Source organism: Rana temporaria, chromosome 1 (assembly GCF_905171775.1).
Source record: "Rana temporaria chromosome 1, aRanTem1.1, whole genome shotgun sequence".
NCBI classification, from domain to species: Eukaryota; Metazoa; Chordata; class Amphibia; order Anura; family Ranidae; genus Rana; species Rana temporaria.
Window position 1 is genome coordinate 444,750,813 of NC_053489.1, and position 14,967 is coordinate 444,765,779.

A 14,967-nucleotide genomic window follows, 5' to 3' on the forward strand; every position below is an offset into this window, starting at 1 on the left:
TCGTTTTTTGTCATCACGTCAATCACCAGCATGTTAGGAACGCCCACTCCCGCGGGACTCGCAACCCGGAAGCCACGGGTAAATTAGCTGTACCAAGGTATGTACAGCATAAAAAAATACATAATAGGCATAATTGTATTGTAATGTGGGGGGCCAATGTAATACTAGAAAGTCGTTTTTAGGGTGAACTTCCCCTTTAAGGTTTCTTGGTTGCCGCTTGACAACTCAAAGTTTCAGCTCCCTTCATAAGTTTTCTATAGGATTAAGGTCTGGAGACTTGGTAGGCCACTCCATTACCTTAATGTGCTTCTTCTTGAGCCACTCCTTTCTTGCCTTGGTGGTATGTTTGTTTTGGGTCATTGTCATGCTGGAAGACCCATCCATGACCCACCTTCAGTGTTCTGGCTGAGGGAAGAAGGTTCTCACCCAAGATTTTACAATACACAGCCTCGTTCATTGGCCCCTCAATGCGGCAAAGTAAGCCTGTACCTTTACCAGAGAAACAGTCCCAAAGCATAATGTTTCCCCCTCCATGCGTGACTGTAGAAATGAAGTTCTTGGGGTCATAGTCTGCATTTTTCTTCCTCCAAGCACAGCGAGTCGAGTTAATGCCAAAGAGCTCAATTTTGGTCTCACCTGACTGTACTTTCAGACAGGCCTGTACATGTGCCTTCTTAAAGAGGGGGACCTTGCGGGCGGTGCAGGGTTTCAATCCATGGTGGCATATTATGTTACCAATGATTTGTTTAGTGGCTGTGGTCCGAACTGCCTTGAGATCATTCACAAGCTCCTCCTGTGTAGTTCTGGGCTGATCCCTCACTTTTCTCATGATCATCCATACCCCATGAGGCAAAATCTTGCATGGAGCTCCAGACAATTTGTAAATAATCGCTCCAACAGTTGTATCCTTCTTACCAAACTTCTTGCTGATGGTCTTGTAGCCGATTCCAGCGTTGTGCAGGTCTACAATCTTGTCCCTCACACCCTTTGATAGCTCCTTGATGATGAGGTTATACATATAACGAGTTGACGTTGGGAGCACCGCCTTAGGTTGAAGGGACTAAACTGTCTACCACATGAGCACATACTATAGCCAGACTGTGGGTACCAGAATTATTGTTATTTGGTAGGGTTTCAAATACTTTTTTTACTCACTGAACTGCAACTTAATTTATATTATTTGTATTGTGTTTTTTCTGGATGTTTGGTTGATATTCTATCTCTATGATTTAAAATATGCCTATGATAACAGTTATAGACCCTTCATTTCTTTGTAAGTGGGCAAATTTACCAAAATCTGCAGGCGATCAAATAATTATTTTCCCCACTGTATAATATCATTTTCCATACACAAATCAAAATAATGAAATAGTAGCAATGTTTCCTACTTTCATACTCACAAGTCGCTAGCAATGGAGGAGTTTCTGGACATTGCCTTAGGGGAAAGATCATAGTCGCTGTCTGATCGGTATAGGAAAGACTCTCTTCTCTGGCTGTGGGGCAAGTTACCCTGTAGAACCAAACCTGACCCTGGACTGGCTTGGGACTCCAAGGGACTTCTGCCTGATGACAAGCCATTTTCGACATCAAAACTAAAAAAGAGACAGGACACGGAATTAAAGATGAGCATCATACATTTCAAAAGTAATATAGCTAGTTTTCTGATAAAAGCAAGCAGTTAAAGTCTTAAGGAAGTGTTCAGCCAAAAAATTATATATTTTTTGATAGTGTGCAAGAAATAGGACCCTCGGTATGTTTGTTCTACTATCTGTGGTTCACTTTCCCTCTCATGTATGGTCATGGTGACAATAGTTTCACCATGCCAATGGTGTCCTTGCTTCGTTTGACAAAAGTTGATTGTTTGATCAAGGAGCCTAATAAAAAATGTTTGGCTGCCAATGATGCAGTCAGCGCTTTTTTTTTTTTTTACACCTGGATGGGCCAGCGGTCAAAAAAACAAGAGCTGCAGCGGTAGAATGGTTCATCCACGTAAAAAAAAAAAAAAAGAAACTATTAGGCCTCGTACACACGATAGGTTAAACAGAAGACAACGGTCTGATGGACCGTTTTCATTGGTCAAAACCGATCGTGTGTGGGCCCCATAGGTTATGTAACCATCGGTTAAAAAAAAGCCAACTTGCTTTAAATTTAACCGATGGATTCCTAACCGATGGGAAAAAAACGATCGTTAGTAGGCACAACCATCGGTTAAAAATCCAGGCATGCTCAGAATCAAGTCGACGCATGCTTGGAAGCATTGAACTTTGTTTTTTTTCATCACGTCGTTGTGTTTTACGTCACTGCGTTCTGACACGATCGTTTTTTTAACCGATGGTGTGTAGGCGCGACGGACCATCAGTCAGCTTCATCGGTTAACCGATGACAACGGTCCATCAGACCGTTCTCATCGTATGGACTGATCGTGTGTACGAGGCTTTAGTGTATGACCACAAATTTCTTTGCAGTGTTCTTCCCTTGCACACCTTTATCTATATCAGGGGTCTCAAAACTTTTCAAACAAAGGGCCAGTTTATTGGCCTTCAGACTTTAGAAGGGCCGGATTGTGGTCAGCTTGGGCAGAAAATGTCCCGAGCCCAGCATCAGTGAGAATAAATAGGGCCCCAGGGTTCATGGTCAGTAGTAGGAGGAGTAGTGTCGTCATTAGTATGAGGAATAGTATCCCATCATTGGTATCAGTGGAAGAAATAATGCCTCCTTGTTGGTGTCAGTGGGAGGAATAGTACCCCAAGGGCCAGATAAAGGCAAGCAAAGGGCCGCATCTGGCCCCCGGGCCGCAGTTTGGCGACCACTGATCTATATGCATAGAGCCTATTTTTTAACATGACATTTGTAGTTTACACACATTCTGTAAGCATTAATATATACTTATCTTTTTGAAAAGATATGCATTTTATATTTAGCAAAACACTAGCCATAACCAACACTTTATTGACTTGGGTGCGATTAAGGTGCTCATAAGCGACATCAAAAACAACTTTGAAATAAAGATATGGCAAGTTTCTCAAGACATTAAGAGTACACAAGTACAAGGTCAACAAGCTATATTTATCCAGACAAGGTATAAATAGACAAGATACTGTATACAGCTATTTATAACTCATAATGACCATCTCTTCCAGGCTCATATAAAGTCAAGGTGTGTTTCTAAAATGCCTTAATTATCTATGTGAATATACAAACACATGATAAGAGAACCAACCAATACGTACAAGTAGGCCTTATACTGTATATTGATAGCATGGAATAGATTTTTAATTATTTATTATACGCAGTGAAAGGCAACAATTATAGTCTGAAGCAGCTCTTACAGCAGGTTTCACAAATCTAAATGAACCAAAAACGCTTTGTTCGGAGGAACCAGCTGACGTTCGGTCTGTGTGTACAGATCTCTGTTCAGCTTCCACCGAATGGGCATGCTGGAAAACTAGCATCCGACCAAAGCTGGCAGCCAATTGCTGCAAGCGTTTATCAGTGTGTTCTGGTGGGGTGGGGGGCGGTCCCCTGTCAGAACACGATAGCACAACACGGGAGATCACCACACCAACATTGCTTGTGTTAGTACAGTAATCTGTCAGTTTTTTTTTTTTTCATTCAGCTTGCTGAGCTGGAGGAAACAAACTTATATAGCCAGATTCAGTAAGACTGGCATAACTTTTGGGGTGGCGTAGCGTATTGCATATACGCTACGCCGCCGTAAGTCAGAGAGGCAAGTGCTGTATTAACAAAGCACTTGCCTCCTAAGTAGCGTAAATGGGCCGGCCTAAGCGCGCCTAATTCAAATGTGGAACAGGGGGGCGTGTTTTATGTAAATGATTCGTGACCTTGACCTTTTTTATGAACGGCGCATGCGCCGTCCGTGGACATATCCCAGTGTGCATTGCTCCAAAGTACGCCGCAAGGACGTATTGGTTTCGACGTGAACGTAAATTACGTCCAGCCCCATTCACGGACGACTTACGCAAACGACGTAACATTTTCAAATTTAGACGCGGGAACGACGGCCATACTTAACATTGGCTAGGCCAGCTATTTGTTCGACTAACTTCACGCCGGAAAAAGCCTTACGTAAATGACGGAAAAAAATGCACTGGGCGCACATACGTTTCTGAATCGGCGTATCTAGTCATTTGCATATTCTAAGCCGAACTCAACGGAAGCGGCACCTAGCGGCCAGCGTAAATATGCACCCTAAGATACGACGGCGTAGGAGACTTATGCCGCTCGTATCTTAGCCTAATTTAAGCGTATCTGGTTTCCAGAATACGCTTAAATTTGCGACGGCGTAGATTCAGCTAAATCTAGCTAATAGAGTGTACCAGGCTTAACACACTAACACCAATACATTTTTTACAATTTTCCTCTATGCAACCTTCCCTCCCAACCGACTCTACCGTCACAAGTGTTGTGCTCTGCTTCAGCAGCCTCCTGGGATATCCCCATCACATAGGTTGCAGGAGCAGGGAAACACAGCGGATGAAAGGAGGACTTCTTTCCATCAGAAAAAAAGAGAACATGTTCTCTGTCTAAACTTTCTAAACTCCGACGGAAATAAGTCAGATGGGGCAAACACACGGTCGGAATATCCGATGAAAAAATCCTGTCGGACTTGTTCCATCGGAAATTCTGGTCGTGTGTACGAGGCATTAGGGGAGTGTGGGATCAGCAAGTCGGAATATAGCAGAACTCTGATGCAATACTACCAAAACTTTGTAAACGTGCAAATTTTTTTTCAAACAATTAAAATAAAAACAAGGTAAAATCTTTAAATGGCATCATAATTATATCTATAAAGAAAATGAACAAGGGAACATATTCATTTGTTAAAAACAAAAAAATAACAAGATCAGTCATATTGCTGCTTGCGTGCAAAATTGTTACAGTAAGATAGCAAAGTTTAGCTTTGAAATTTAAACACAATCCCTCAAAGGTAAATCAGCCCGGAAACATTTTCCATTTAACTGCCCTAAGTGACACACTGTTCCTTACAATATTTAGTGCAAGTTGTCAAAACAAAATCCAATCTCTTGTGGGAGTCGCAGAAATCAGTAATGCTGACATTTGGCCAGCAGAGGGCAGAATAGTACGGTAACTTTGTTTAATACAAAGTCATAAAGTAAGATTGCAGCATACAGAATAATAGGTAGAATTACACAAAAGAGAGTAAAATAGCTCTCCATTCTCTGAGTAGTCTGCTGTGATAAATACATTCTAGTTTCATATAAGGTACACACCTTTTTGTTGCTTTTGGAGAACAGAGAGTAAAGAAAACTACAAATAACTAGTACAGCAGTTGTTTGAAGAGCTTGGCTACAACAATCTGACGGAGCACGTATGACCACTTTTGCTTTGCTTATTACGCTAGAGAATATTTATGTTGTACAGATTAGTGACAAGGCTGCTTTTAAAGGTTGTTTGTACTGTAAATTAACATAGAGAGGTGCGTACTGAAATAGTACTGTGGAATTTAAAAATGTATTTTCTCTCCCACTCACATCTTCACTAGGATAATTCTTTTATCCCATCTATTTTTTATACATCAGGGCCCGGATTCAGAAAGCACTTACGCCGACGTATCTTTATATACGCCACGTAAGTGCACAGATGCGCCGTCGTATCTATGCGCCTGATTCTTAAAGCTAGATACGCCTGAATTGTGGCTTCATCCGACCAACGTAAGTCTCCTACGCCGTTGTATCTTGGGCGCATATTTATGCTGGCCGCAAGGGGCACTTCCATTGATTTACGCGTCGAATATGCAAATGACGAGATACGCCGATTCACGAACGCACATGCGCTCGTCGCTGTAATCTACGCCGTTTACGTAAGGCGTACGTCCGGCGTAAAGTTAAGCCTCATAAAGCAGGTGTGAGGCCCCGTACACACGTCCGAGGAACTCGACGTGCCAACTTTCCTCATTGAACAACGAGGAAATAGAGAACATGTTCTCTATTTGGCCCGACGAGTTCCTCGTCTGCTTCCTCGGTGAAAAGTGTACAGACGACCGAGTTTCTCGGCAGAATCCAGCTCCGATCGAGTTTCTGGCTGAATTCTGCCGAGAAACTCGGTCGTGTGTACGGGGCCTGAGTCATGTTAAGGTATGGACCAGGGAACAGCCGTCGTATTTTACGTCGTTTACGTAAGTCGTACGTGAATAGGGCTGGGCGTAGGTTACGTTCACGTCGTAGGCATTGACCAGCCGTATCTTAGGGAGTATATGCAACGTGATTTTGAGCATGCGCGCGCATGCGCCGTTCGTTCGGCCCTTTATTTGCATGGGGTCACGCTTCATTTTAATAGATCACGCCCAATTCCTTCCTACTTTGAATTAGGCGGGCTTACGCCGGCCATTTTAAGTTACGCCGGCGCAACAAAGGGAGCAAGTGCTTTGTGAATACTGTTCTTGCCTCTCTATGTTACGTCGGCGTAGCGCATATGAGATGCGCTACACCGCTCTAAAGATGCGTCGATCTATGTGAATCTAGCCCCAGTTTTCTATCCTAAGGTACTATCTTTCTCTTTCACTTTTTTTCACGTCCACTTCACAATTTTTAATCCCCCTATTTTTGTCCTATCCAGATTCTGTAAAAGACGCTTCAATACTCTGCACTGCCCCCATTACTATTACTAGTAGAAAAAGGAAAATATTTATCTAATATTTTTCCATTTTTATTTATTTTTTACTCACTGATCATCATATTCATGTCTGTGGGTGGGTATTGGGGGATATATATAGAGTTATATACAGGGCTTTTTTCAGGGGGAACTTGGGGGAACTCGGTTCCACCACCTCTGGCTTTGGTGCCTGCTCACCACAATCACTTGTAAACACAGAAGTCTGGTTTCTGTGTTTACAAGTGACAGCTCTGCACTCTGTGTGTAACCCCCCCTGAACTCTGCACTCTGTATGTAATGCAATCCTGGTATTTAATGGCCCTTTAAGACCCTTCTACTGTTTTTAAAATCTAAACGGGGTCGTGGTTGAGTTCCTGCACCTATTTTCTGAGAAAAAAAGCTCTGGTTATATATATATATATATATATATATATATATATATATATACTACCACGCCAATATAAATACTTTCTGAAGAAAATTAATGCTTAACTCATTTTTGTTGTTTTTTCATTGCCCATTGTAATATGATTTTTGATTTTATTTTATTTTAGTTATTTATTCATTCATTCATTTATTTATTTAAATTTTATATATTTTTTTAAATTTATTTCACTGTTTTCTTTTTCTCTTTCTTTTTCGTTTCTTTTCTCCCCCTTCTGATTACGTTTATATGTATGTGTACTAGTTATCTTGCTCCATTAATTACCCAAAGAACCCCTGGTTATCCTCATTAATATGCATATATACTTATACTAAATATGAGGTGGACCTTTGGCACCTATGTGATTTATCTGTTTTTAATTATTGTATTTGTACACTGTCTTTTGTTGCCTGAATATCACGCTGACCGTGGGCGTTTTTGCCCCCCCCTCTTTGTTCATTGTTTCCAGATTGGACTCTTTCTGCTTTTACTGTTTGGGTGTTTCGGGTCCCCGGTCTTCTCCCTTGACCGAGGTTCCGATGCACGACGGTCACACTGGCCCCGTTTTCTGTGCCTCAGTGCCAGCGCATTCTACGGTGGACGCCGCCATGTTGGCGTCACCGGCGCATGCGCGGTTAACTTTGACCCTGCGGGGTGACGTCATGTCCAGCCAGAATGATGCACTTCCCGCAGGGATGCCCATAAGATCGTCAGACACCGCTCTCCTGATGCCATACACAGGAGTGCGTTGTTGATGTACAGTCCCCTCCTTGTCTTCCATCCCTTCTCTGGCGGCTATACACACCAAACGGTAAGGTAACCACTAATTATGGCTTATTATGAATGTGCTATCATTACACTCTAAAGCTAGACATTGCTTCACCTGTGTAGTAATCTAGACCGTTAATTTCTCTCTAGATTACGCCATATCTTTGGAAAAAGACTTCTCTTTCCCTTTGGATGTGTTTATAGGCAGAGGTGGCTATCTCTCCTCTTATGCCTAGTCCTTTGCAATACTGCATGTGGAGCTTTATGAAGCCACGGAGCGAGTAAATGGACATTGGATGGTGTTTCCGTCGCTCATTTGTCACTGTTTACCGGCAGTCTGTGTCACAGCCTATCCCTCTATTACCATATATAACAGTGAGCCCAGTTGGTTGGTCTATAATGTGTTTATAATAAAAATTTTTTATTTTCCCGGTGCGGGACACCCCTGTGACACTTTTCTGTCTATAAAACAATTTTCGATCTCTTCTCCTTTTCTGTTTCAGAATACCTACCTAATGCCCAGGAGGCTGGTTGGGTTAAAGTTTTTTTACATACACAGCCTTATTGTTGGCAGTCGGATTAGTGTTTTTCTTCCGAAATTCGACTGGTCTGTAAGTAAAATAAACAATGAATGATCTGCCTTCTAAGTTTATCTATTTTGTTACTTAAAATAGACTAAAGTGGGCTTTAAACATTTAAAATTCAAGATTAGGAGTTTTTGTTTCTGTGAGGGGGTCCGAACTTGGTTTGATGCTACTCATGCTTTACCTATGACCATTATTGGCGATATAATTTCTCACCAATTTATGTAGGTCCCCACAGTGTGGGTGGAGTTCATCTGTCTTTGCATGTACTAGATGGGTATGGCAGACTATGTTATATACGAGCAACAATTAATGACAGTTTTTAATATGGTGTTTTTATTTTTTGATTTGTATACTTGTTTTATGTATAAACTAGTTTGACTAACTGACATCTCTTCATGTTGTTTTTTTGTTTATGCTTATGTATGTCTGTTATTAGACTTCTATGCTCCTGATGAAGCGTTTTTACGCGAAACATGTAGAGTAAAAGCAAGATCTACCACTTCGCATACTGAACCCAGTTTCAAGAACTAAAATTGTATATTTACCCTTTGATGTTACATGTCCTCATGTTACCTGTACAATTATAAGATTTTCTGAAATACCACTTTTATACGTACTGGGGTTATTTGCTGACACTATACTGTCTTACAAGTTTGTGTATACAATTTGTTTTTTATAAATAAATACTTATAGATTTTTTACACTGATTACTTGTACCGTCAAAAGTCCACTTTATTAATTTAGATTAATTTTAATTTTCAATCTCACCTATGTGGTGTCCCCCGTCAGCTCTAAGACCAAGAACCAATCGATCACGCTGATCATGCAGTTCTTGGTCTTCACTGAGCAGAGAGCAGTGAATGTCACCACTCTGTGGTGTGGAGAGAGTGGCAGCGGCTGTCTCAGGCTCAATCATCTGGGTGAATCCTGACATTATTGTCGGGATCCCTGTAGAGCCTGGACCATCTAAATGGCATCAGGCATCTTTAGCCTGCTGTCGGCTGAATCTGGGTCACAGAAGTGCAGAACTAAGTGCACTTCTGTGAGTATGGCCAAAAGAGCTTGAGCTATACTTCTCATTTAAAGCAATACTCCTGACAAGCAGCTAAAATACACAGGTGTTTATTATTTTACCTGCCAAAGTCTTGTGTTTTTTTTTTTACACATATGCCCCACTACGTGGCCTGACAAGTATCACATTTATTTCCTGGCACAATCTTCTTCCCGTCACTTTTCCACATCCAGTCTGCTCATTGGAATTAAACAAGGCAAAAGGGGAGAGGCAGCGCAAACGTTATAGTGTAGTAAGACTACAATTTTTATGCAACTTTGGATGGGTGTGACTTGGATGTGACTTGTTATCCCTCTGCAAAGTTGGACCCACTGTAGCATGTAAAACATTCAGCTATGACCTTCATGCAACTTTTGAGGGTTAACATTGAAGTCCATGGCCCTGAAGTTGCATGAAACTCGAACCAAAGTAATGCATGAACTACTTTAAAGTCGCTGCGACTTTAAAGGGTCACTTTTTAGCTAAATAGCTTCCTTTACCTTACTGCAGTCCTGGTTTCATTGTTCATTTTTGCTATGATGTTGCTGTAATCCTTCTCTGTTCTGAACACTTCCTGGTTGTCTGTTTCCTGATGAAAAAAGTCATGGGAGCTTTCTCTCTGTGGCACTAATCAAGGAGGTGTGATTACTGTATGTCTTAAACCCCTCATAACCAATCACTTTTGTTTTACAAACCATCACTGCCCTCTATTGGCTCTTTGTCTCTGTACTTCACAGAAGCATGAAACTAGATGCATAAACGAAACTGAAACTACAGGTACATTATATGATTGATTTTTATCTATTTGTAATAATTTTTAAAAGGAATCAGTTAACTATTATGTCTCTATACCCTGTAAACAGTCATTTCAGCAAAAAAAAAAAAATTCCTTTACAACTCCTTTAAGTCACACATATATAAATGGTTATCATTGGAAAACATGTGGCACGACTTGTCATGCAACTTTGATGTCCAAAGTTGCATGACAAGTCGCACAAGTGTAAATGGGGTGTAAAGGTAAACCAAGATGAGATAAAGTGCTTGTGGGGGTGATTGTCCAAACTCCATGTGCTCTTTTGCAGAGAATGGGGGCCACTACAGGGAGAGGACTGAGGTGCGCCTAGCAAAAAAGTGGCCATGTTAAAATTTATGAGGAATATTGGGCAAGGTTTAATAGAGTCTAATTAGAAACAACAAACAAACATGACCTGGGACTAATGCCGCCTACACACGATCGGTCCATCCGATGAAAACGGTCTGATGGATTTTTCCATCGGTTAACCGATGAAGCTAACTGATGGTCAGTCGTGCCTACACACCATCAGCTAAAAAATTGTTCTAAAAAAAACGATTTTTTAGAGTGTATGCAGTTTTTATTTGGTAAAGTCCATTTATTCCAAAATCAAATGTTAAATGCAAACAAAATCTTTCTAACAACAAATGAATGTTCTGAGAATTTACGTACAAAGTTTTCTGATGCCGCGTACAGATGATCGGAAATTCCGACAACAAAACCGTGGATTTTTTTCCCACGGATGTTGGCTCAAACTTGTCTTGCATACACACGGTCGCACAAATGTTGTCGAAAATTCCGAACGCCAAGAACGCGGTGATGTAAAAAACGTACGATGGCACTATTAAAGGGGAGTTCAATGCCAGTTGTGTTAGTAGAAATTTGGTGAGAGACGATTCGCGCTTTTCAGCCTTGTGCTTTTCAGTCTGTTACAGCGTGATGAATGTGCCATCTCCATTACGAGCGCTAGTTTTACCAGACCGAGCGCTTCCATCTCGTACTTGATTCAGAGCATGTGTGGAATTTTGTGCGTCGGAATTGTCTACACATGATCGGAATTTACGAGAATGGATTTTGTTGTCGGAAAATTTGAGAATAAGCTCTCAAAATTTTTGTTGTCGGAAATTCCGACAGCAAATGTCCGATGGAGCCTACACACGGTCGGAATTTCTGACCAAAAGCTCACATCGAACATTTGTTGTCGGAAATTCCTACCGTGTGTAAGACCTCTCCTGAGAATTTTTGTTCAAAATTCTATCCATCTATGGCCAGCTTTATGTAAAAGATCTAAGCAATATCTACACCTGAGGAAAGCCAGAAGATGTCTGACAACTTCCAATGTCTGCAAATTAAGCAAAACCTTCAACCAGCGCACTATGGATTAACAATGGAGTAGGTGAAAAATAACAGAGCAGCTCGTAGTGAGACTCAAAGGTCTAAATCATAAAAAGAAAATCATTTTTATACCGCGCGCCTATTCATAAACAAAACATGTTCAAACCAACATATAATAGGTGCTAAATTCAATTTATAGACATGTGCACAGAATTTTTTTTCGTTTTTTTTGTTCTGTTTCGTATCGTTCCGTAGGTTCGTTTCCGTTCATTTTTCGTAAGACGCCCGTTTTCCTGTTCGTTCCCGTTCGTTTTTCGTACGACAAGATTTTTTCGTATTCCGATTGTTTCGTATTTTCGTTACCGTTTTATTTTCGTACATGGGGGATGGTTCGTTATTCTGTTTAATTCATGTTCGTTACTTGTTAAATTTTTCGTGAATTTTCGTCAATGATTTGCATTCTGTGTTTTGGATTCCTTTTTCTGTTCGTGATTTCGGTCGTGTGTTCGTGTGACATCTATGACAATTTGTTGTGGATGTCATGTGGGCATGCGACTGAAGATACGAACAGAAAAAGGATTTTTGTCATTTTGTACTTTCGTAAATATATCGCGGGATTCGCGGCACTTTCAACACGCGGCTCATCCATATTAACGATTGTTAAGCCCCATACACTTGGTCAGACTTTTTTAACAACAAACATAAAAACGATCGTTTTCCCTTCGTTCTCAGAAAATTTGTTCGTTTTTAAACTCCATCAGAAAACCATTTTTGGGTTCAAAAGTCTGGCCAACTGATCTCCCTTCAGATGAAAATTCACAGAAAAGTTTATTTGGCTTTACTGTACTACTCAGCACAAAAAAGGAAAGCTGCTTTACTAACTACACTCACTGCCCATTCAAAAAAACGAAAATTACATCTGTGGCAAGGGATTTGCATTCTGTGTTTTGGGTCCTTTTTCTTTTGGTGTTTTCGGTCGTGTGTTCGTGTGACATCTGTGGCAAAAGATTTGCATTCTGTTGAATCCAAAATACGAACAGAAAAAAGGAATTCAAAATACAGGGTGCGGGTCTTTTGTTGTGGATGTCGTGTGAGCATACGACTGAGGGTGCGAACAGAGAAGGGATTCAAACAAGATACAGAGTGCAAATCTTTTGTTGTGGATGTCGTGTGAACATACGGCTGAGGATACGAGCAGAGAGGGGATTCAAACAGGATACAGAATGCAAATCTTTTGTTATAGATGTAATTTTCGTTCTTTTGCCGTTTTCGTTTTGTCGTATTTTCGTCAGATCGTTCGTTCGTATTTGCGGTTGTTCGTTATGCGGCTTATTCGTAATCCCGTCGTTTTCGTATTTTGGTGCTTTAATTTTTTCGTATGTACACATTATTCTGCGGGTACGAAAATGAACATTTTCGTACGAAAATAACATTTGTACGAACGGGAATGCACATATCTAATTATTAAATTGTTGTGTATAAAATGTCCATACCCCAGCACCGGATGTCTCGAATCAAGTGAAAGTGAAGTAAATCTTCTTAGTAGTTCATAAAATGTGGAGAAACAAAAGTGCTTTCTTTCACCAGCCCCCAGGCAAACATCCTACTCACCGGACATATTTGACACCCATCACAGGTAGTCATAATTGGCATGTGTAGCAAAGATGTATCATCCAGTGAAACGGCCCAGAGCGATGTACACCCACCAGGCGAGGGTATAGTAAATCACATATGTCAAGGAGAAAAGAGAGAGCTCCTCATAATGCAGTTTATAACTTTTATTTTCTTTGTAATAAAAAAGTAACATTATGCCGCGTACACACGATCAGAATTTCCGTCAACAAAACCGTCGATTTTTTTCCGATGGAATGTTGGCTCAAACTTGTGTTGCATACACACGGTCACACAAATGTTGTCTGAAATTCAGAACGTCAAGAACGCAGTGACGTACAGCACTTCGAAGTTCAATGATTCCGATCATACGTCGAATTGATTCCGAGAAATGCGTAGGATTTTTGTGCGGTGGAATTGCATACAGACGATCGGAATTTCCAACAAAGACTTTTGTTGTGGGAAAAATTAAGAACCAGCTCTCAAACATTTGTTGTCGGAAATTCCGACAGCAAATGTCCGATGGAGCATACACACGGTCGGAATATCTGACCAAAAGCTCACATCGAAAAAATTTTGTCGGAAATTCCGATTGTATGTACGTGGCATTACAATGTAGTATATCTTTAAAAAAACATAAAAATCAAGCAGGCACACCGAGCGCGTTCCACCTGCGTTCCAGAGAGAAGGCGGAAGTAACGTGTCACACACGGGTAGGGTCGGGTAGTGCTTGGAAGTTTTATACCTTACAATGTCTGCACTGTGATGAATTTAGAAAAAGCATACAACAGGACTAAATAGTAATTTCATTGTTGATAGAGGTTGTTGTACCCATGGCAAGCCATTTAGATGTGCTAAAGATGGGTGGACAGGGACACTCCTCTCTAGTGTAATTACTACTACTTCTTGTGATGTGTGTGATTTAAGGAGTAGTTTACACCAGAACACACCGCGTTCAAAACGCACTACACTTGTGGGGGCAGATCCACAAAAGAATTACGCCGGCGTATCTATTGATACGCCGCGTAATTTTAAAGTTCCCGCGTCGTATCTTTGTTTTGTATCTACAAAACAAGATACGACGGCATCTGGGATCGATCTGACAGGCGTACGTCTTAGTACGCCGTCGGATCTTAGGTGCATTTTTTCCGCCGGCCGCTAAGTGGCGCTTCCGTCGAATTCCGCGTCGAGTATGCAAATTAGCTAGTTACGGCGATCCACGAACGTACGTCCGGCCGGGGGAATTTTTTTTACGTTGTTTGCGTTCGGCTTTTTCCGGCGTATAGTTACCCCTGCTATTATGAGCCGTACTCAATGTTAAGTATGGCCGTCGTTCCCGCGTAAAATTTTGAATTTTTTTACGCCGTTTGCGTAAGTCGTTCGCGAATAGGGTTTTGCGTAAAATTACATCACCGTCGTAAGCATTGGCTGGTTCCGGTTTCATTTCGAGCATGCGCACTGGGATACCCCCATGGACGGCGCATGCGCCGTTAAAAAAAAAACGTTGTTTACGTCGGGTCACGATGTATTTACTGTACATAAAACACGCCCCCATCACATCCATTTTAATTCCGCGCCCTTACGCCGCCAAAGATACACTACGCCGCCGTAACTTACGGCGCAAATTCTTTGAGGATTCTAAAAAAAAAAAAAGTTTCGGCGGCGTAGTGCATCTTAGATACGATACGCCCGGCGGAGAGAAGCGCCGATCTACGTGGATCTGCCCCGTGATCTTTAGCATGTGTCAGTATTAACTTAATGGAAC

General features: G+C 41.3%; 1 protein-coding gene across 3 annotated transcripts in view; it reads right to left on the reverse strand.

Annotated features, from left to right (window-relative positions):
* Nucleotides 1-14,967, reverse strand: part of PDE4C (phosphodiesterase 4C) — a 368,145-nt gene that overhangs the window by 135,638 nt on the left and 217,540 nt on the right. For all 3 annotated transcript variants that reach the window (XM_040326959.1, XM_040326973.1, XM_040326966.1), the window contains exon 2: nt 1,401-1,592. In XM_040326959.1, the coding sequence (XP_040182893.1) occupies nt 1,401-1,592 (192 nt within the window). The remainder of the gene's footprint in view (nt 1-1,400; nt 1,593-14,967) is intronic.